The sequence below is a fragment of the Pithys albifrons genome, chromosome 5 (assembly GCF_047495875.1).
Source record: "Pithys albifrons albifrons isolate INPA30051 chromosome 5, PitAlb_v1, whole genome shotgun sequence".
Classification (NCBI taxonomy): Eukaryota; Metazoa; Chordata; class Aves; order Passeriformes; family Thamnophilidae; genus Pithys; species Pithys albifrons.
In genome coordinates, this window is record NC_092462.1 from 49,499,119 (window position 1) to 49,520,063 (window position 20,945).

Here is a 20,945-nt window from a genome sequence, read left to right on the forward strand (position 1 = left end):
CCCGCCCCCGCCTTCGGTTTTGTTCCCCTGCTTCGAGAGCAGAGACGATCGGGACGAACGAAGACTTCTCCAGCACGGTCACCCCCGCGACACCCCCGCGACGCCCCCGGCCGCCCTTCCCACCCCGGCAGCCACCTCCGCCCCCCACGGGCGGGCTGCGGGTCCCGGCCCGGAGGGGAGCGCGGGGCGGAGCGCGGGGCCGCGTGCGGGGCGGGGCGGGGGTGGGCACGGGGGAGAGGCGCCTGTTGCCCCGAGAGAGTTAACGGTGCCGGGAAACTCGCTCGCCGCTCCTCCGCCCGTGCCGGGCGCCTGGCAACCGGGGCGCCGCGCATGTGGGACCGCCGGGGGCCGCCGCCCCCCCGCCGGGCCCCGCGTCCCCCTCCCCGCCTCGGACAAGGCGCTTAACGTGCCCAGGCGTGAAGTATGGCATGCAAAGATGGTTTCTGCCAAGGAGCCAGCCATCGCCATGTCCTCGGGTCTTTCCATCGCCCTCCTGCACTGCCTGTGCCTGGCGACGTGGTGAGTACCCCGGCGGCCGGTCCCGGTGCCGCTGCCCACCGCGGGCTCCCGGCGGCTCCGCTCACCCACTCCCTCTTTGCCTCGCAGTCTCACCGGGCCGCCGGGGCAGAGCAAAAAAGAGGAGAAATTGCGGCCGGAGAATTTCACCAGTATCCTGAACAGCCTCCTGGATGGCTATGACAACCGGCTGCGACCGGGATTCGGGGGTACGGTGGCGGCGCGGTGGCGAAGGCGGGCGGGGGTCGCTGGGCAGGGGCGGGGGACGCAGCGCTCACCGCTCGGACCAACCCGTTACTGACCGAAAACGTGGGGGTGTGTCCCCACTCCTCGCCCCGGGGTTCGAGCCCTCTGGGAAGGGCTGGCAGCGAGGCAGCTCCTGGCCCCGAAAGCCCCGGAGGGTGCTGCGCAGTCTCGACTGTGGGGGCCCCACTGGGGTGGCCCAGGGCTCAGCCCCCGCTTCGCTGCTCTCCCCACATCCTGGGTTCGGGCTGCTGCGCTGGAGGAAAAATAAGCCCTGAAGCCGGTGTGCGTCGGCTTGGTGGGGATGGAGGGACCTGTCTAACATCCACATTCTTCTCGTTCTTAACAGTTTTTTGACCCGTAAATGCCGCGATCGGGTCCTAGTAGAAACGACAGTACTTTGAACCTTAGTCTTTGATGGGTTCTGTTCCGCTAGTTAAGGAATACCAGAGCTCAGGTGTCTGAGCACACCGGTTGTTTTTAGAAGTAGACTTAATTGCTGTATAGGAATTAGATGTGGAGGAGTTTCAGATTTGCCTTCACCTGTGTTCTGCATGTGGGGATTTTGGGCCTCTTTTGTACCCCAGGCTGTTAAGATACAGTTTTGTGATGCTGAAGAAGCAGCCAGATTTGGTGTTCTTTATTGATTCTAATGTTTCTGTGTAGGGACTTCGAACAAAAAAATCATTAAAATGCAGACAAAATAAAAATTTATTTTGTAATCTGGAATGAAGATACAGAAAATGCAAATTTGAAATTAGAAAAAAAGATTATAAGGAAATGCTTCAGCACTTGTTATGTTGCATAAAGCTATAAGAAGGGTTTTATAGGCTGTTTCCTGTGCAAGAGTGAATGAGATACTTGCGTAGGTTTATGTTGCAAAATACTTTCTTCCTCCTCTGAAAGTACCTTCTTCATACACATGATCCATCTACACTGACATGTATGCCAACACGTTCCCCATGTGTCATATACAGTGGTTACTTGCATGATCATTAAAGGACAACACCTGGCACTGTTGATCACTCCTTTATTATTTTGAATGTATTGAATAAACGAGGCCTTCTTAAGTTGGTTTACACATTAAGTGAGAGCGAAGCTAAATTTATTAACACTCGGAGGAATCATTGGGAACTGATAGCCTTTTGCAGTTTAGTCTTTGTGCAGAGGTTACAGATACTTCTGCACGCATACAAGAGATGTGCTATGTTTGGTATCATTTTAGGTTGAATGCCAACTAATTAGTCATCTAGCAAATTTGCTTCATGAGCATTATCAGGTTTCCAAAATTAAGCAACTACTAAATATGTACTATATGTTGATTTTCATTTTAATACAGTTGTCCTTCGCAGAATATTTTGCAAGAGTAGAACTTTTCCCCCTGTAAGTGTTGGAGACTTTGAGCAAAATGCAATCAAGGAGAAAAAGTTCATTGTATCTTCTTGAACTTTCATATTGGCAATATTAAAGAAAATGAGAGAAGGACGAAAAAACCCGTGATTTCAGCCTGGGTAAAACCCTTCTGGGTGAATATTTCACAAAATGGTTATTATACTCTTTCTTTCTTCTCCCTTCCTTACAACCATTTGTATGGTTTATATCTACACAACTCATCTTTGAGTTTTGAACTTCTTGGTAAAACATGGGTGAAAAAGACATTGTTTTTGAAGAGGAGGCCTGCCTGCTTAGCTCCTTAGAGTGAAAATTATCTTCATCTGATTTGAGGAACAAATAAAAAAACTCAACAAAAATCAGTCAAAGAAAATATTTCTGTAATTGATCAGATTTCACATTTAGACATTACTCAGGGTAATAACTATGGATTGATTATTGAAATATAGAATATAAAAATCAACTTTTCTCTATATTTTGTTGGGTTTTTTTCCTGATAAATCTTTATGACAAATGGGACTTGTATCCTGAAAGTGGTCACTTGCTAGTTTATACTATAGCTAGCAAACAAAATGTCAGAGGAGATGAGAATGTTTAGAGATGGAAAATATAGTGTGTTTTGGTAATGTAAAAGCTACATCACTTTTTGATGAATAGCAGAACACTTATTTTTGTTTTCTTCTTGAAGCTGATTCACGATCTAGTTTTCACATGGCCTGAAATGAAATGAAGATTTATTTTAAGAACATAATGCCTCTCAGAGGTCTGACTGATGCTGATTTTAAACTTTAAATTAATGAAAATATTTCTAATTCTGGTGCAGATTATCTTTAAAATCAGACTGGGGCAGGTAGCCAAATTCTGAATTTTGTTGGTATATTCCACAGTAATCACAAATAACGGTGCATGAATGTTCAAGTGCAGAGTAAAATAGAAAATGCTTTATTTTGGAGCTTTCCAAAAACCGGATCAAAGTTTTCTGTAGTAGTTATGAAGAAGTTAAATTTCTTGAGCATGCTTACAAATATGAAGTTGTCTTCCAGGAGAGTTGTTAACCTCAGTGGAGTACTTGGAAACTTGTTTTGGTGGTACTTATTCAGGAGCATGGCATATGTTGAGAGTTAACAGAAGAATGAAGTTCCCCATGTCATTGGGTTGACACCTTTCATTAAATATTCACTTTATTAAATGAACTTTATAAACCCAAAAGGTTGCTGTCGTTTACTACCAAACCTCACAGTGCTTAGTGTAATAAAAAAGACCAGAAGCGTTTCTGAAAAAGATTATTAAAAATCGTTTAAGTGAAAGTTCTTGTTAAGGTGGGTGGGGAGGGAATGTAAGGACTTGAGACCAAAGCAAAGAAATGTCACCTTGAAATTTAATAAAACAAAGCAGAATGGGCAGTTTCATGTAAGAAATTTAAAAAAAACCACAACTGCTGTCAGGAAGACTTTAAATGCATAAGAGTTCTGAGTTTTAGTAGAGGGAAGGTATTTAGGGACTAATGAATGAAGTAATGTTATATGATGTTTGAAAATAGTGTGATGGAAATGAAGTAATTTAATTTCCTGCACTGTATGCTCTGTTATATCATTATCTGGAATTTCAGCATGCAATTTGTAATCCAAGTGGGTCTCCTGGTCAAAACCACTCTATAAAACCAGAATTTTTACAGAAGCTGCTTGTGGTGTCCTCAATTAAAAGCATTATCTGCTGGAATACTTCAAGAGTACTACTGCAATGCTATTTTGATTCAGCTGTGAAAGTTTGGAGTAAAGGCATTTCTAATTAAATCACTGTCTCAAGTTTTCATCTGCTTTTAAAAACTTTTTGTGTGACATGAATAAAAACTATGGAAAGTTTAAAAAGTTGGATTTTCTCTGTAAATCACCTTGTTTCCCTTCTGGTGATTAGCTTCAAAGTGATGGTAGAATTCTTAAGTCTTTGAATAGCGCGTTATTGACTTGAAGTAAAAGGCTTGGGTCTGACTTGCCATTTTAAACCCCTGCGTGGTTTCAGGCAGTACCTGAGCAACTTTTGATGTAAGCAAGAGCTGATTGAAACCTGTATCAGACTGTAACTTTAAAAACTGTAATGGTGTGTTTGAAACTTTCAGGATAAAGTAATTCAGCACACTTAAACCAGGACCTAGGGAAGTATGTATGTATGTATGGCCAAACTTCGCGAACGAAGATTTGGGAAGGGCTCTCCCCAGGTGGGGGTGTGCCCTTCGAGCCTACGCAGTGGATTTTTTAGGTGAGGCTCAGCGTGCGCAGAACTGGCCCCACTGTTTTAAGTCCCAAGGTCCATCTGCCACGGCCGAGCGAGCTTGGACAGTGACAGTGAAGTCCTCAGGACTGTCTACAGCACCCGGTACTAACCGGGGCTGACCCTGCTGAGCATCCAAGATCTGACGGGATCGGGATGGCAGGGAGGCATTTAACTGCCCGGTACGGTCTCCACTGAGACTCGAACTCATGACCTTGTGATCAGAGTCTGGAGTGCTCACCATCACACCACGGAACCGCCCACCTAGGGAAGTAGTAAGGAAAAGAGGGACTGAAGTTGATGAGGACAGCATCACAGTGTGCTGCCATGTATCTGCTCATTTTTTAAAGAACGTCTCAACTCTGGTGTCGTGCTTTTAATGGCCAGTTGTATGGCCAGACCAAAGAAAGACGATGGTGTGTTACTTGCCTCCTGCACAAGGCTCTTGGGTGACTGTGAAACCTGCTCACTACAAGCTGTTGGCATGGCCCACAGTGTGTTACTGGCACATTGTGGTGTGGTTGCCCATCAGTCAGTGAAAGCTGCAGCCCTCTCTTTTCCTGAGTTCTGTTCAGAGTCTTGCATGAGCTTTGAGTCTCACTATCAGCTACTGAAATGGTGTTAGCTCTGTGGCTTTCTCTTTGGAAACTGCCCTGTACACTGACTCATGAGTAGAAGGAACAGGACTGTGTGTGTTTATTTCACTTTTTATTTTCTTCTTCTTTTTGTATTCTTTCTCATGATCTGACCTGTGAAAGTGCACCTCAGTACTTGGTGGAATTAAATATGTTGGCCACTGTCTCCCATAGGAAGGGTAGGAGAGGGCTTCTCTGCCCTGTCTAGGCTGTGTGATGTTAGCTGATGAACAGCATTTCTGAAGAGTTTCATTTCCTGTCATTGCAGGACTTTAGTCAGAAAATAAACACAGAATACACTGGAAGAGCAAAGACAATTTTCTGTTTTTAGAGAAAATAAAAATATCTACATGATTATCTGCTCTTACTAGGAACTCATGTCTACCTTCAAGATTCCATTGCTCAGCATAATAGATATTCTAATTTATTTTTATTTTTTATTGCAAATGGACTTGAAGTGGGCATCATAAAGTGAGGCTGGTCATTTTTTTTTTTCAGGCAGTTGTCCAGTCTTCCTCAGCTGGTGAGAGTAGATGACTCAAAGCTTAACAGGATATGGTGTTAGATACCTATAGGTGACGGATTTGAATTTGGCCCAGGTTAGTAATGCTTGAAGTCATTACCATCTGTCTGTTGTTCAGTGATCTGTATAAAATTAGCTGATATTCATAGTCCAGTTCTTAGTAGACAGGTGTCCACATCATGAAAACTGGCACCAGCATCAAGCTTATTGGCTGTCTCAGCAGAGATGATCTGCTCATAAACAGGCAAAGAAACAGTAATCTCTGGTGGTATGTTTTTCCCTTTTCAGGTTCAGATATGCTGATGGATAAACATACATAGAGACAATGGTTGTTGTGTGCTCCTGTGTTTGTTGTGTTGTCTTTTGGTGGAGAATGTAGCCCAGGTGTTAGAATTCTACTTTAATTTTTTAAAAATGCCCTATCTAGTTGTTTTGGCTTCTGAATAGAATTCTTACATATAGCAGGTGTCCTTAGCTGTTCTTTCTGATAAAATGAAACAAGAGACATGCTTCATATGAAAGATCTTTTTCTTCTTTTTTTCCTTCACTTAAAAAATGTCAACTCTATTCAGGCAGCAAGAATTTGGAAAGAGAAATCACCAAATCTTTCACATGTAGTTATATTTAAAAAATCTGTAGCAGCTACTTTTTTTTTTTTAAATGTAGCTGTAGGAACTGATGTAATAGAATTTTATGCAGTTTATGTATCCTGGGACTGATTTCATAATAGTAGCAATAACTGCTCTTAGCGTTTAAATTGTACTTTGTATGCTGAAACCATTGAACAGACTTGTTTGCTAATGTTCCTGATTAGTTGTGTGACTCTTCATGGCCAAATTTGCAATGTACAGAAAGCCTGTTCAGGATTTGGCTGTTTACATACAGTGGAGATCCCTGCAGTGACAGTTGCCTATGGAGACGTGGGAATAATGGAGCCCAAAGTCTTTCATTGGGAGCTGTGCTGCAGTTCAACCCATATGTTGACATAAAATGCCTGGGAGAGCTGTCTTATGTTCCTCTTCACAGGGTTAGGGCCCAGCATCGCTACTTCAGCCCACATGTAACATCCATAACACTGAACTATTCTGGCTTTTTGCAGGGGTTGCTTTTAATCCTTCTTGAGCTTCTTTAAAGTATATTATCTTGCAAGCAGTGATTCAGACTTAACTGTTCCCACTGCAGTGTGTAGGATGCTCCTCCTATTTCATTGACATAAAAATACACACCAGTATGTTATAAATAGTTCTTCAGCATTCCTGAAGATTTATGGTGGATAGATACTTTCTGAATATCCATTGAAGGATAATACCAAGTGGTCATATTTAAAGTTAATTGGCCTTCTTACAACTCACTGCATTTTATTGCTGGTAATAGTGTTAGGGATTCTAATAGGATCTGCTTGCAGAGCCTGAGTTGATTTAGTGGTGCAATACATTCATTTTGGAGAGCTGCTTAAATCACCTGTAAAAGTAGGTTAGGTGACTATAGATCACCTCCTCGTTGACAGGAATTCCCACGATTAATAATAGTTTAAAAAGAATCAGCAGCATGACTTGCTATTTATACCCCCACTATTGTTACCACTTGGAGTGATGTTTTCTTCTAGAACAAGAAGAATAAGGGATAGATATTGGTGGCACCATAGATAGTCCTGGTTGGCATTAAGTACTGGGATGTGCTAGAAAATCCAAGACATGTCATTTCACAACTGTTAAAGCCAATGTAGGTGGAAGACGTGGAGCATGAAAGGGCTGCAATTGGAGAGAAAGCATTAGGGAGATAATCAGCTTCACTGTCTCTTGATGCTGTCTTTGCTCCTACCAGACACAAATATTTTACCAAGGTTTTGGCTGCAAAGCAAGGATTTGTATGTCAGTACTAACTGGGTAACTGTTAGGATACCTAAAATATTTCTAGATCCTTATTCATCTGCCATTTTCTAGTGGATTAAATGTGATTTTACCACTTGTTTTGTTGCTATTCTGACATCATATTGGGCAAGCAATGAAAAGTGAACATTATTTTGTGGCCTCATTATTGTCTGAGAGTTCCTGATTCCTTCTTTCTCAAGGGTCATACTAATAAATATTTGAGAACAGAATAGCAATTACTGAAGAGTGGACTCAAGCATAGTTTTAGTCCTGTGCTTCTGCTATAGTATTTCTAATAGCATTAAGTCATAGGCTTGATGATTTGTAGATTAGCTTTGGTCTTAGCTCTCCTCTTTCTGAGAAACTCAAAAAAACCAAAGTTGCAGAAAGCCTCGAAACACTTATTGCCTGTGAAGCTGTAATCGTTTAATAGAACAAAAGAAATCAATGTCTGAGGAGAAGGAGCTCATGTCTCTGGGAAAAATCTGTCCTCTTGCTCAATTTGATATAGTTATAAAATTACAGTGTTCTGTGACCTAAAGAAAAAAATATACCATCAGAAGAAAAACAGTTAAACGTTTGGAGTTTATTTGAGAATTATTCCTATGTGGTTTCTTAGAACTAACAAGTAAAGCAGTTCCTAAAAGGAATTCAGGGATTAGTCTCTATTTCTCAATTATAAGAGAATACTGAGTATGGAAGTCAGTTTCTGAAAGAAATTCTTACAGGAACTGAGTGCAGTAGTCATTATTCTCTTAACAAAGACTAATTCCTGTGTTTTCCTATTAAAGCTATGTGGGAAAAATTACTTTTTTTATTTCTATAGAACTGATTCTGGAAATATTTTCAGTTTAAGTGAAATAAATATTTATATATTTAAAACAACCATAGATACATTATAGTAGTGTTGATTATGGGAGGTCAGTTGCAGTTGGATCTTTTCTATTTATAGGTGCAAGTATGATTGGGCTTTTCTCTCCTATTTTCTAACACTGTAGATGAATGTCTTCCCTTCTAATCTCTTGGAACTCTTCTCTTCAGAAATAATTATATTCAGGAAATGTCATTGGACTATGTCATCAGTAAAACAAATGATCTAAATATTAATGGATTTCCCTGACCTAACGAACACTTCGCTATCTGTAGAAAGGGGAGCAGCTTCCATTTGACATGTTTTAGAGAGCAACCCATTGCAAAACAAATGGTGTGGTATGAAAGTGTGTTATCTGGAACCTGGGAGTTGCTTCTTAAAACCTCTTCAAGATAGACATGCCAAACTATCCAACCTTCCAGGGACCACTGAGCTACCAACTTATGTATAGTAATTTTTTTTTATTTTATCATGAAAAAAATGTCTGAGAAACTTAGCTTCCAGCAAAGTAATTTTTTTGACATTTAACTGAAAAATTGGTTGCTGTTCTTATCTACATAATTTGAAAATTCTTTAGTAAAATTATTTTACATGGTTTTATTTTTTTTTTGTATGTAGCTTGAGACTCATTCTAGGTGCAGGAAATATAGATTCCCTATTTTCCCATTGCTTATTTCTTTTATTCCTTTTGCCGTTTGATTCAAAGTGACATCTGTGAAGTGATTTTTTTTTTTTTTCAAGAGGAACATATTCTTCTGCTGCTAACTCTGTTAAGTTTTTCCTCCTTTCACTTTTAGATTGCAAATACTATGCTAAAGCCTGAATTAACAGACTTGAGCAACTTATCCTCCTTAGAAATTTGAGTTGTAGGGGTTTAGAAATTGGTTGTGGATTTGTAGATCACACGTGGTTTTTTTTAAACAGATACTGTTTGGTAAGACTGTCAGATTTTTAAAAAAATTTTTTAGTTTATGCTGTGAGTTAATTACCTGAATTAAACTGTTAGCTAATGCTTTGATCACAGAATCATCTTAACAGCTGGTAATGATTAGCAGCTTTCTTGCCTTTTACATTGGGAACAGACCTAAATTCCAGTGAAATTAGTGTGTTCTTTGGTTTAAGGGGAACTGTAGAGTGAATGCCCCTCTGAAATGTCAAAGTAGTAAAGGAAATTATAATTAAAAAGAAATTGCTTGCTTTGTTGATTTGTGCCATATGCAGCTGTGTGAAAGTGCTAGACCTCTACTCGGTGCCCTATTTTTAACAATGTCCTGAGTATTACTAGTTCTTTCAAGACAGGCTTCGTAGCAGGATGTGGATGTAGGTACAGACCCTCAAAAATACTTAGACATGTAACTTTTATTTTGAATGTTAGTGTTAAAGCACTTAAGTACCTCTTGGGATATGGATGCAGTTCTTGGTCCTGCAGTACTAAATTGCCTAGTGTGTGGCATGCTAATGTTCATAGTTCAGTTATTACCAGTAGGACCAAATATTAGTAATAAATGTCTTGAGCAAAGTGCATTCCCTGAATTCAGTGTTTACTCTGAGGCTTTTAACTTTTTGGCATCAGTTTTCTTAGTCGTTGAGTCAGCTCTGGTTTTCTGAATGGGGATTTGCATGGAAATGCTGCTTTTGATTTACTTATGTGGTAAAGATAATTGAGCAGTGCTTTTTATTTGGGATTTGTCTGAATTGACCTCTGTTTGCATTTTGCTCTTGCTCATCCACAGAACCCTGAAAGCGGTAACTGTTCACATGCCAGGATCATTTATGGGAATTGTTGACCTGCAAAATTCAAATTTTCTTGCTCACTTCCTTTTCATACATTAGGTCCTGTTACTGAAGTCAAAACAGATATATATGTCACCAGTTTTGGACCTGTTTCTGATGTAGAAATGGTATGTATTTCTGGGATAAAATGCCGTTTCCTGGTTCTGAGAAACCATTAACTGCAGTCGGAGTGGATGCTTCATCTGTACTGTTCTGTCAATCATGCAAATTAGGCAAGATTAGTAACAGCTTAATTTACAGGTTATAATTAGATCCATGAGGTCTGATTCTGGTCACATTTTCAGTGAGTTTTAGCTGGCTTAAAGAATTCACTTCGTAGGATTTAAAACAGATTTTCATGGTGTAGAGGCAGAATCAGGCCTTGCAGGGAGTAAGTCAGTCTACTGTGGGGAAAATGTGTAATATCTTTGAAATTGCTTTTCGTTTCTGAAACTTGTGTTATTCTCAGGTGAATAATAATGTCATCACTTCACAAACACCTGTTGACGTTTTCATTTCAGATGAATGCCCTTTGCTGATCTTTGTGCTCTTTTTAGCATCACTTTCAGCAAATGTTTGACTGATAAGAGCTTTCATAAGTATTTGCAGAAACTGAATGTGACATGCATGAAATAGTAGGAGAGGAGAAAAGTTACATTTGCATGTTCTATTATTTGGGACTGAATGGCTTTTGCTTTCAAGGTCAAATCCAGCAGAACTCACACCAGCTTCTAAAATACAGCAGTATACCCTTAAATCATACAGTAGGTTCTCTTTTTATAAATTATTCAAGAAATCCTATGGAAGTAACACAGCCATATGTGCTAAACTGAACTTCTTCATGGAAAAGGCAGTTTCAGGGTAGTAATTTTCTTCCCATATAGTGCTTTCATTCACTTTGTGGTGCACCTGATTTGCCTCTATCATGTGGAAAGGTATGTGATAGCAAGATATTTTTTCAAGGACTAGAAGTGTGACAGCAGTCTGATATTGAAATGCATCTTGCCCCTTCATTGGTTGTCATGTACAGTATGATGCCTATTAATGTGACAAGGGGTACAAGAATCTGGAAATGCCAAGGAAATAGAGTAATATGTGCCTCAAATCTACAATGAGAGATGTGTGGCATCTCTCAGGTTCCATTGGAGCATTTTACATGGTGCCTCGTGGGAAGTTAATAGTTACATTGGAGAAGGCAGAAGTGAGAACATGGACTGAAGGTAGGTAAGGAACTTGTAAAGGGAGACTCCACAGCAGACATTTCCTCTTTCATCATGAGGGATTAGTTAGGAGGCTATTCAGGGATCCAGGAATTGGTTTGGGGATACCTTTTAGTTAATGTATCCATAAGTGACCCAATGTAATCTGAATGTGCCTGCACTCAAAAAACTCACTGCAATAGTGAGGTGTGCTATGGTCTCAGTACAACAGGAGATGGTCAGAATGTCTTTTTAGTTTCTTTAGTACCCAGTGTAATGCAAGTAGTTGAAATCATATATTACAAAATCTGTCATGTGGAAGCTAATAACAGAAACTACCACTTGTGAGCTATGCAGTCACCAGCAAGAAATGACAGTAGAAAAGACACTTTTCATGGATTAACTACATCACAGTGGAGGATGCAGTCATGGAAAAGACAACACATATAATCCTAAAATGCATTACACTAGTAGATGTGCCTCCTTGCCAGTGTGAATAGATATGGCCTTACAAGTAGTTTCAATGGTAACATCACGCAGAAGAATTTGGAATGAAGCCAGAAAACATTTTTAGCTTAACAAAATCACATCTCTAAGTTTGAAAGGACTTAAAACTTTCCATGCTACCTTTCTCAATGCCACATGCTGTGGATTTTGTGTGTGTGTGTGTGTGTGTGTGTGTGTGTGTGTGTGTGTGTGTGTGTGTGAATGCTTTATCTTCCCAAGATGAGAAATGCTTTCCTTCATTCATTCATTCATTCACATGTGATTTCTCATGATGTGTCTCTGTCTGCAGTTGTTTGCATGTTTTCTTTGGAGCATCTGAATGGCTTTTCTGAGGGTTAATGGGATAATTACATAGTTTAAAAAGTGTGTATATATATGCAAGTCAATGTGTAATTTATTATCCATTTTTTGTGGACATGACAAAGAGCTTTCCTCAGCTAAAAGCCTACTTTCCATGAGATGAAATTAAGTTTTGTTTCCTAACTTTAAAGTGGAAGTAATTGTTTGTCCTGGTATTTTAAATTTAGCCAGTAGCCACAAATCCATGGATATATTTTCTTTAAAAATCTGTTGACACTTCTTGTCAGAGATCATTTTGTTCCCAGTTATGTGCTTGACTACAAATTCAGTTGCCTGTTTCCTGCAACCTTATTACAATAATTATTTCTTAATGATTAAATGTGTAGCAATTTGTTGATATGACTAATGTAAGAAATTAAGCTATTAAGTAGTACACAAGACACTTTAATTGGAAATGTTTGTGTAGTAGACTTAGTATTTTCTTCACTAAAGGTTTCTGTGCTTCTGAGGGATTTCTTCTTTTACAGGAAACACACACGCAAACCTGATCTTTATTTTTCTGCAATTTAATACAGGAATATACAATGGATGTCTTCTTTCGTCAGACATGGGTAGATAAAAGATTAAAATATGATGGCCCTATTGAAATTTTAAGACTTAATAACTTGATGGTCTCGAAGGTGTGGACTCCAGACACTTTCTTCAGGAATGGGAAAAAGTCTGTTGCACATAATATGACAGCCCCAAATAAACTCTTCAGAATAATGAGAAATGGCACCATCCTGTACACAATGAGGTATGTAATGTGGTTTTTTTTTACTTCTAAAAATTATTGTATGCAAAAGTTATACTGCCTAGACAAAATGGCAACCAGAGACTATTTAATTTGTTCCATTATAGGCTTACAATAAGTGCAGAGTGTCCCATGAGATTAGTGGATTTTCCCATGGATGGTCATGCTTGTCCTCTCAAATTTGGGAGTTGTAAGTTGCAATTATGAAATTTCTTGTAACTACAGAATTTAAATAGTAGAAGTAAATTTTGAGCAATTGCTAGACTTTCTGAATATATACAGATACATCTTGATATACAATCCCTATACAGACAAAACTCCTGTTAAGTTTCTTGGGAATTTTATGTAGGACCTTAGAAATTAAACCCAGAGAACTGCAAAGCAGGCAGAGATTCAGCTATTATGTTAAACCCAACTATTCTGGCTATACAGTTGCTTGAAATATATAGTTTTTCTTGGTTCTTAGTAAGGAATTGGATACCTAGTAAAGTGAGAGATTCTCTGGAGAAGACAAACTCAGCTTAGAACAGCAAGGTAAAAGGCACAAAGGGAAGCAGGTTATTTGATTTTCCCTACAGGTAGTGGAGGCATATTGACATCCTAAGATAGATGTGTAGGTTTTGTGCAGAGATTTGATCTTTACTGGTAATTGTCTGCATGGCAAGTTTAAACAAGACAAATAATTTTTAAACTGGTGAGAAGAATCTTAGTGCAGATTACTTTCCTTTTCTGCTTTGAAGTCAGATGTAGGTTTTTTTAAAATGTCCAAACTTTGACTAGAAGGCACATTTTGGGACAGGCTGCATAATAACCAAGGGAGGTAGTTATGGTTCTCTACTTTGAATCCAAAGCAGAGGCTGCTGAGAGCCCTGGGGATAGTTGGTGCATTCAATAAACTATCTTTAAGTTTTTGAGACTTTTTGGTCACTGACTTCTCTGTTTAAACACTACCATGTAGTTAGCGGCTGGACATTAATCTGTTTTCCTTGATGTCAGAGCTCTTAAGTCAGGAATGCTTGGAGAACCCTCGCAGTTTTTCCTTAGCATAAATTAGCTTCTACAACTGGGTGGTCAACCTAAAGGGGAGTATTAAAGACATTACTCTGATATTATTTTTCATCCCTGTTACAGTGAGACTGGAGACCAGGTGCTGCAATGTTTGGCTGTGGTATCAGCTGTGTGGTAGGGTTGCTTTTCTAGTGGGGGCTCCTCCACAGGCATATTTCTTCAGACAATCACCAGCCAACAGAAATTGTGTTGAACACTCATATTTTCCACAGTGAAACTTGAAATAACATGTAGCCATATCAAATGTAAGACTGATTTGATTACATTTTAACAGGAGTTTGGACTGTGTAGGGATTGAATGCTAGCCCAAAGTTATGTCTTTTGCATTAAATGTAAAGTGTTTCTTTGTGTGTGCTTATTTTGGGGCTATTGTGAATTTTTTACAGACCAATGGTTTCTGGCAAATATTTTAAACAGAAGTTTAAAATATTGTAGTTTTTAGGATAATCATTCTTTTCTGTAAAGAAATGTGCACCCAATCTTCAAAATGTATCCTTCTTGTACATTGTCTTTTTTTATAGATTAGTGTATTTTATCAAGAAATTTTTGCATAGAAATTGCTAAAATAAAGATAAGCTTTGCATGCCCAGAAAGGACTGATCCAGAAAGAACTTGCATTTGATCTTCACATTCATTTGTGAAGGGAATTTATGTGTAACATTTGACATATAATCTTAGCTGTTAACCTTAGCTGTTATTTATTTTCCTCTGAGGGTGGCTTTTGGGAATAATTTAGCATGAAGGGTATCTTCTGAAGTTGTTTGTGCGAGTTTTACTGTTTGGTTTCTGTAGATTTGGATTGGGCTCTTAGTAAGGTATGAGAAAAAGTTTCCTGTTTATGCAAACTGATGCTGTGTTGTAGATGCTTATCCAAAGAGTGAAATGATTTATACCTGGACAAAAGGACCTGAGAAGTCAGTGGAAGTTCCTGAGGAGTCTTCCAGTTTAGTTCAGTATGACCTCCTTGGGCATACGGTATCCTCTGAAACTATTAAATCTATTACAGGTAGGAATCTCGTCAGTAAAAATCAACCTGCAGTATAACTAACCTGTAATCTTGCCCAAAGCTTTTTTCCATTTCTTTCTCTAAGTTACTCTACTGAATGTCATAGGGTATGTATTAAGGGCTGAGTTTGTAAATCTGAATTAGGTTTCTGTCCTTGAGGTTTACATTTGCAGATTCATTACAGTAGATTGTGACAGTCTTTCAGAAAGCTAGAATGAGATCATTACTCCAAGGGACAAAATGAGCATTTAATCACTGCTTAAAATGCAGTTTGAAGAGTCAAGAGGATGCCTGGGTGAGGAAGTAATTTCTCAGCACTGTATCCACATTATGTGCAAAAGACTTCCTTTGTTTGGCAGTGCAAACAGCTCAGGATAGAAGTACAGCATACAGAATGGGTTATTAAAGCCATAAAGCCCCCTCTCGTTGGATAAGGATAAGCACAAATGCAACAGTCACAATAGATACTTCTGCTGATTTTTGCTGTAAGAAATAAGGCAGATGGTAACTACAGGCATCCGAAATGAGTGAAGTATCACTGATGAGCAGTGCGGTGGTAAACAAGCATATTCCCAAAATATTTTTAAAATTTGGAATCATTTTCTAAGCATCAGCTGATTTGGGTGTTGTGTGATGGTCAAAATGAAACAGATAAAGCAAATATATTTGATGTATTGCTCCATGGATATTTTACTCAAAGAAAAAGATGGCATTTTGCTATACACTAGAAATTTACTTCTCAGCATATTCATTATTATGAATTAACAACCAAATTTCCTTACTGTTCCCAAAAGACTAATTCTGTAGTGCTTTATTTAGACAGTTTATTCAGTTTATGGTAAAACTACTTTTTTGCATGTTTGCAATGATAACATTTTAGATAAATGTAGAATGTATTTAATTCTTCTCAATGATTTTTGTATTTGTTTCATTATCATAGTGATGCTGACATATAAGCCTAGTAAAAAGCTGAGATGCTTGCATAACATTTGATGTGTATCATTGTTCTTGTTATTTTATTCGACAGGTAGGTACTACAGTGTTGTGGATACTGTGGTAGGTAGATAACTTGTGCCTTGGGACACTCTTCTTCAACAGCTGCCAAAAGGATTTTTAAAATCATGTTTATACTGTAACATTTAGACCAGTATTAGGTGTACATTTATAGTATTTTTGATATCAGCTTCTGGATGACATTGTAAGAACCTACTATTTCTAGGATTTTTTCTTAAAAAGTTTCTTTAACTCTTTCTAAAGAATGTATCTTTCTGTACATGTTAAATGATTTTATTTGCATCATCTTACACAATTCTAGTTGAGAGTCTGAAACAGTTATTCTGCAACACAAATTTTATACATGGTCAGAAATACTTTCTTTTTTTTTAGGTGAATATATTGTTATGACAGTTTACTTCCACCTCAGACGGAAAATGGGTTATTTTATGATTCAGACCTATATCCCATGCATTATGACGGTGATCCTCTCTCAAGTTTCATTTTGGATAAATAAGGAATCCGTTCCAGCTAGAACTGTGTTTGGTAAATACTTTTTTTTTTTTTACTTTTTCTCATATTTGCTCTTCTAATGATTTTCACTAGAATAGGCCTTTTTAGTGTCTTGGGGTATACTCTCTCCATACTAGTGCAGAAACAAGGCAATAAGGTAAATTCAGAGGAATTTTGTTATTGGTGTATGAAGAACGTTGTCATGTGAGTCTTTGGAACCTGAAGAGAAACTCGGAATATAGAACCAGGAGGGTGGCATGGTGGTCCGGGGCAAATGGCTGTGCAGCTCTAGGGCTTTTACGTTCTTGAGGGAGCCAAGTTGGACAACCTGACCCTGTGTAATACAGTCAAGCCCTTAGTGTACATCCAGAGCAGGTTTATCCTCTAGTGGGCAATAGTGTAAGTGCGTGAACTCACACTTTATAGAATACTTGTAAAATAAATTGATTTGGAGTGTGCAAGATGTACTGATGTTATGAGGTGTCTGTGTCATCAATGAAAGCTTGCTATGAGTAAGGCTTAGATCCTGGTACTGTAATTTAATGTTTAGTGCTGTTTTTCCTTTCTGCCACTGCCATTATGAAAATGAATTACAAAAGCAAAATGATCACAAGATAGTAAACTTGGCCTCATCAAAATACAGCTTGAATGAGTTGTTACACTGAACTCTGAGAATAAAAAACAGAAAAGCTTCTGTGGAAGACAAAGCATAAGAAATTAAATGGAAATATGATTCCTAGCAAAGAAATAGGATAAAAGCATTTTAAAATCAGCCTTTATAGAGGAATGTCTTGACTTCACAAAGTACTGTAGTCTAAAGCAGGAAGAGAATGTTCTACAAAAAGCCTTTCTATGGATGGGTAGATGCTGGGAAGAGTGATAAGAAGTAATGTTTCTATGTGATGGCCCATTCAGACATATGAGTGGAGTCAGAACACTGTATCACAGATGAGATAAGGTTAATGATTAGTTATAGGAGAAAAAACCTGTAAACCTAATAAGAATCCCACTAGCTTTCAACTCAAGCCTCACAGTAGGCAAACTAGAATATCACTTCATATGCATTTGCAGTGATGTTGAATAACGATACATTTTTGAATGGAGTATTGCCGTGAGCTGGAAATATAGAATCTGTTTTTACAGGCCAAACAACAAAATTGAAAGTGTACAGAGTATAGAGCCATATATGTAATATGTGTAATTATATCCATATGTGAAGCTTAAAAATATTAGTAAAGTTTAGACATCCACCAGGTGACAGATAAATCACTAAAATGCCTTTGGAAGCAAGTTACTTAAAGTATGGCAGCAAGTATCTGTCTAGTTTGGAGACAAATTCCAACAGGGACCCTGTTTTCTAACGCTTTTTATCCAAAATAAAAAAGAGATAGGAATGAAACCAGAATACCTGCTATGGTACCAGCTTTCTAGAGGAACTGTCAGAAGACCCTAACCAAAAGGTCATTCCACTGGACACTGCATGAATAGGAGGAACTTGTCAAAGGTTACAGATGAAGGATACTCTAGGAACTAAGGTACATCAGTTCATGATTTTTGCAGTCAGAGCTTCAGACACCCGAAATCTGGTGATTGTGGTAGATGCAAAGATAGCAGTAATTTTAGAACAGGTTTTACCCATATCAAAATATATTAATCATATTTAAATATAAAAATTAATGTTAAAAATTGCTGCATATGTGCATTTCTAATCATGAGCTTGTAAGTATTTAGCTTTGGATAATTACAGTATATGTGTAAATATAATATTTTTACCAAGACTTAATTGCCTACACTGTAAATCTCTATGGTACATATCATGTGACAGTTGCAGTGTCAACTGCAAGTCTCCTGAAGAATGACTTAATAGGGAAAAATCTGATAAAGATACAATACTATCACGGCCTCCTCTCTTGTTTTTGGTGAGTGTTTGGTGACTCAATTCACTTCACTCTATCTTTACATCTATTAAATGTCTTTAGAAACAATTGAGACAAACTTTTTGCTCAAAGTGGACAAAGGTCCTCTCAGGTCTTCAGGAAGGATGGAGCTAAGCAGGGGTGGAAAAAACCCCAAATTTTCTATAATTTTTTTTCCCCTCAGAATTACAATTTTCAGTGTTATGTTTTTTCAACACCTTCCCACTGAAGAAGGTTTTGTGAGTTTGCATCTGTGTAGTTTATCTTCCTGCGTTTGCTCTGATGCATCCTTTGTACTTTCATGAGCTGGGTATTACTGGTTTCTACTTTTTTGCTCTTAGTAGGAAGGACTGGTTTCATTGTGAGCAGTTCTCTCTATAGCACTGTCTAGGTGAAGCTTTTTTTGTGTCAGTTTAGCTCAATGGAATACCACTCTTTAGCAAATAGGAGTTGTGAGGAATCTATTAAAAATATGTTCTTCAATAGCTTGAATTCTTCTAAGAATTATGTCTTGAATTAGAATGGGTAAAGTGTTCTTTTCATAAGAGTAATGATATCTCCATTTGTAGTCAGTCTTCCTTGAGCTTATCATGCCAGGACTCATGCAGTGTTCAACACATACTCGGTATTTTACACTTGTATGATACAGGAAGTTTGGGATGAAAAAAAGACCCCATACTTGGTTTTATGCAGCATATATTTAAATTTGAAGTACCACCATGAAGTGGTCGTATTTTGAGTTCAGTGTTCATCCTTGTATGTTTTAATTAAAAAGTTGTTCTTTCAGAAGATAAAATTCTAAATAAATTTTATTGGTGGACCAGTAGCAGAAGGCTTAAAAAATCGGTGATGGTTTCTTAACTAAGAGAGTTATTAATATATTATTGTTAGCACCAAATAATTTGTCATGACTTAATGACACCTGCATTACAAGTGGGATCAGAGGAACAGATGCAGAATAGTAGGTGGTATTCAGAACCCTTTAGAGGAAAAATCACATTTTTCTTGCAGTGTGAGGAGCACTCCTCAATTTAACAACCTAAATTTATGTTCAAATGTTTAGAAAATAACTTGTAAAAATTCTACTGAACTTGACATGAAAAAAAGTACAAAATGAAAGCTTCCATGTTTTCTTCATGTGAACTGTAGATGGTCTGCTGAAGTCATGACTTTTTGTGCCTTCTTTAAAAACTGGTTAACTGTTTTGTGTGCATAGCTGCTCATGGATATATGGTGGTTGCCATGACTTAGATCTAATACACTATTCACAAGCAACAGAAAAAGACTAACAAGTGATGTAAAATTCTTCGTTTGAAGCTGCTTGCCAGTTCTTGCTTTCTTTTACTTTGATTCAGCAGTGTTTTTACTTTATTTTTTTAAGGAATAACCACAGTGTTGACAATGACTACACTGAGCATCAGTGCAAGACATTCACTGCCGAAAGTATCGTATGCTACTGCCATGGACTGGTTCATAGCAGTTTGCTTTGCCTTTGTGTTCTCTGCTCTTATTGAGTTTGCTGCTGTCAATTATTTTACTAACATTCAAATGGAAAAAGCCAAAAGGAAGACAGTAAAGTCCCTGCTTGAATTTCCAGTTGCTCCAGTACAAAGAAGAAGAAGTACAGAAGAGACACTCACGGTATGTTTTTGGCTTACACAAATATTTTCCGTCTTTTTAATAGTGTTTCTCGGTAAAAACAGGCCTTTAACTTCCTCCTGGGTTCCCTCTGAGCTAACGACGCCATGTAAGTCAGATTAATGAAAAGCTAATGCTACATTATGTTCAGTTACAAAACCTGTAAAACATTGAATTCTAACTTGCTTTATTGAATAAACTCAGGGAAGAGGAGGAGGGTATGTCCCTACAGTCTCTTCTATATTTGTTTTTTGGTGAAGTCCAGTTACGATGAGTGTCTTGAGGAAACTTTGTTTCAGTTTGCACATTGATTCTGAATAGATGGATCATACAGACCAAGATATTACAGATTATAAGGACAGCATGTTATCTTATGTGGCTAATGTCTTTAGTTAATTAAGATAAGCTGAAGCATTGCAATTGTACCTTAAAGCATTTCCTTAGACATCACAGTTCTCCTTGCATTGCATGTGCTGCCTATCTAGAATTTTCTTTCTTTATCAGTTACAATTTCAGCAGTTTTCAAACGATGCTAGATGGAACCTTTTTGTCTACCATAGGTATAATTTTTATGTAATTTGTATAACTTTGCACAGGAGTTCACCTCAGTCCCTGAAAAGATTTTGGGGCTCTGTATAACAAAATGTTTTCCTCCTTTCACAGTGCTTTGGACTGTGTGACTTGTGTGGTATCTGTCTTAGTGTGTGGATCAGTTAAAAAAGGCTCAATCTCATTTCCAGTTGAGATCACTGGTGGTTACTCTTTCCTCCCTTTCCCTGTTCTCATATGCTTAACTCTATGGTACATCCACTCATGAGACACAGAGCTAACAAAGTCACTATGGCACTTGTACCAGTTGTGTGGTAGGCCAGTAATTCCCAGACATGACTGACTCTTGGTAATGCCATTCAAGAAGTGAA

At 38.3% G+C, this 20,945-nt stretch overlaps 1 protein-coding gene across 1 annotated transcript in view; it reads left to right on the forward strand.

Annotated features, from left to right (window-relative positions):
• The first annotated feature begins 252 nt into the window (after positions 1-252).
• The window catches only part of GABRA4 (gamma-aminobutyric acid type A receptor subunit alpha4), a 50,088-nt gene continuing 29,395 nt past the window's right edge, over positions 253-20,945 (forward strand). Inside the window, exons 1-8 of the mRNA XM_071556547.1 lie at positions 253-519; positions 607-725; positions 10,153-10,220; positions 12,674-12,894; positions 12,999-13,081; positions 14,822-14,965; positions 16,352-16,504; positions 19,769-20,028. Of these exons, the coding sequence (XP_071412648.1) occupies positions 437-519; positions 607-725; positions 10,153-10,220; positions 12,674-12,894; positions 12,999-13,081; positions 14,822-14,965; positions 16,352-16,504; positions 19,769-20,028 (1,131 nt within the window). The 5' untranslated portion in view covers positions 253-436. The remainder of the gene's footprint in view (positions 520-606; positions 726-10,152; positions 10,221-12,673; positions 12,895-12,998; positions 13,082-14,821; positions 14,966-16,351; positions 16,505-19,768; positions 20,029-20,945) is intronic.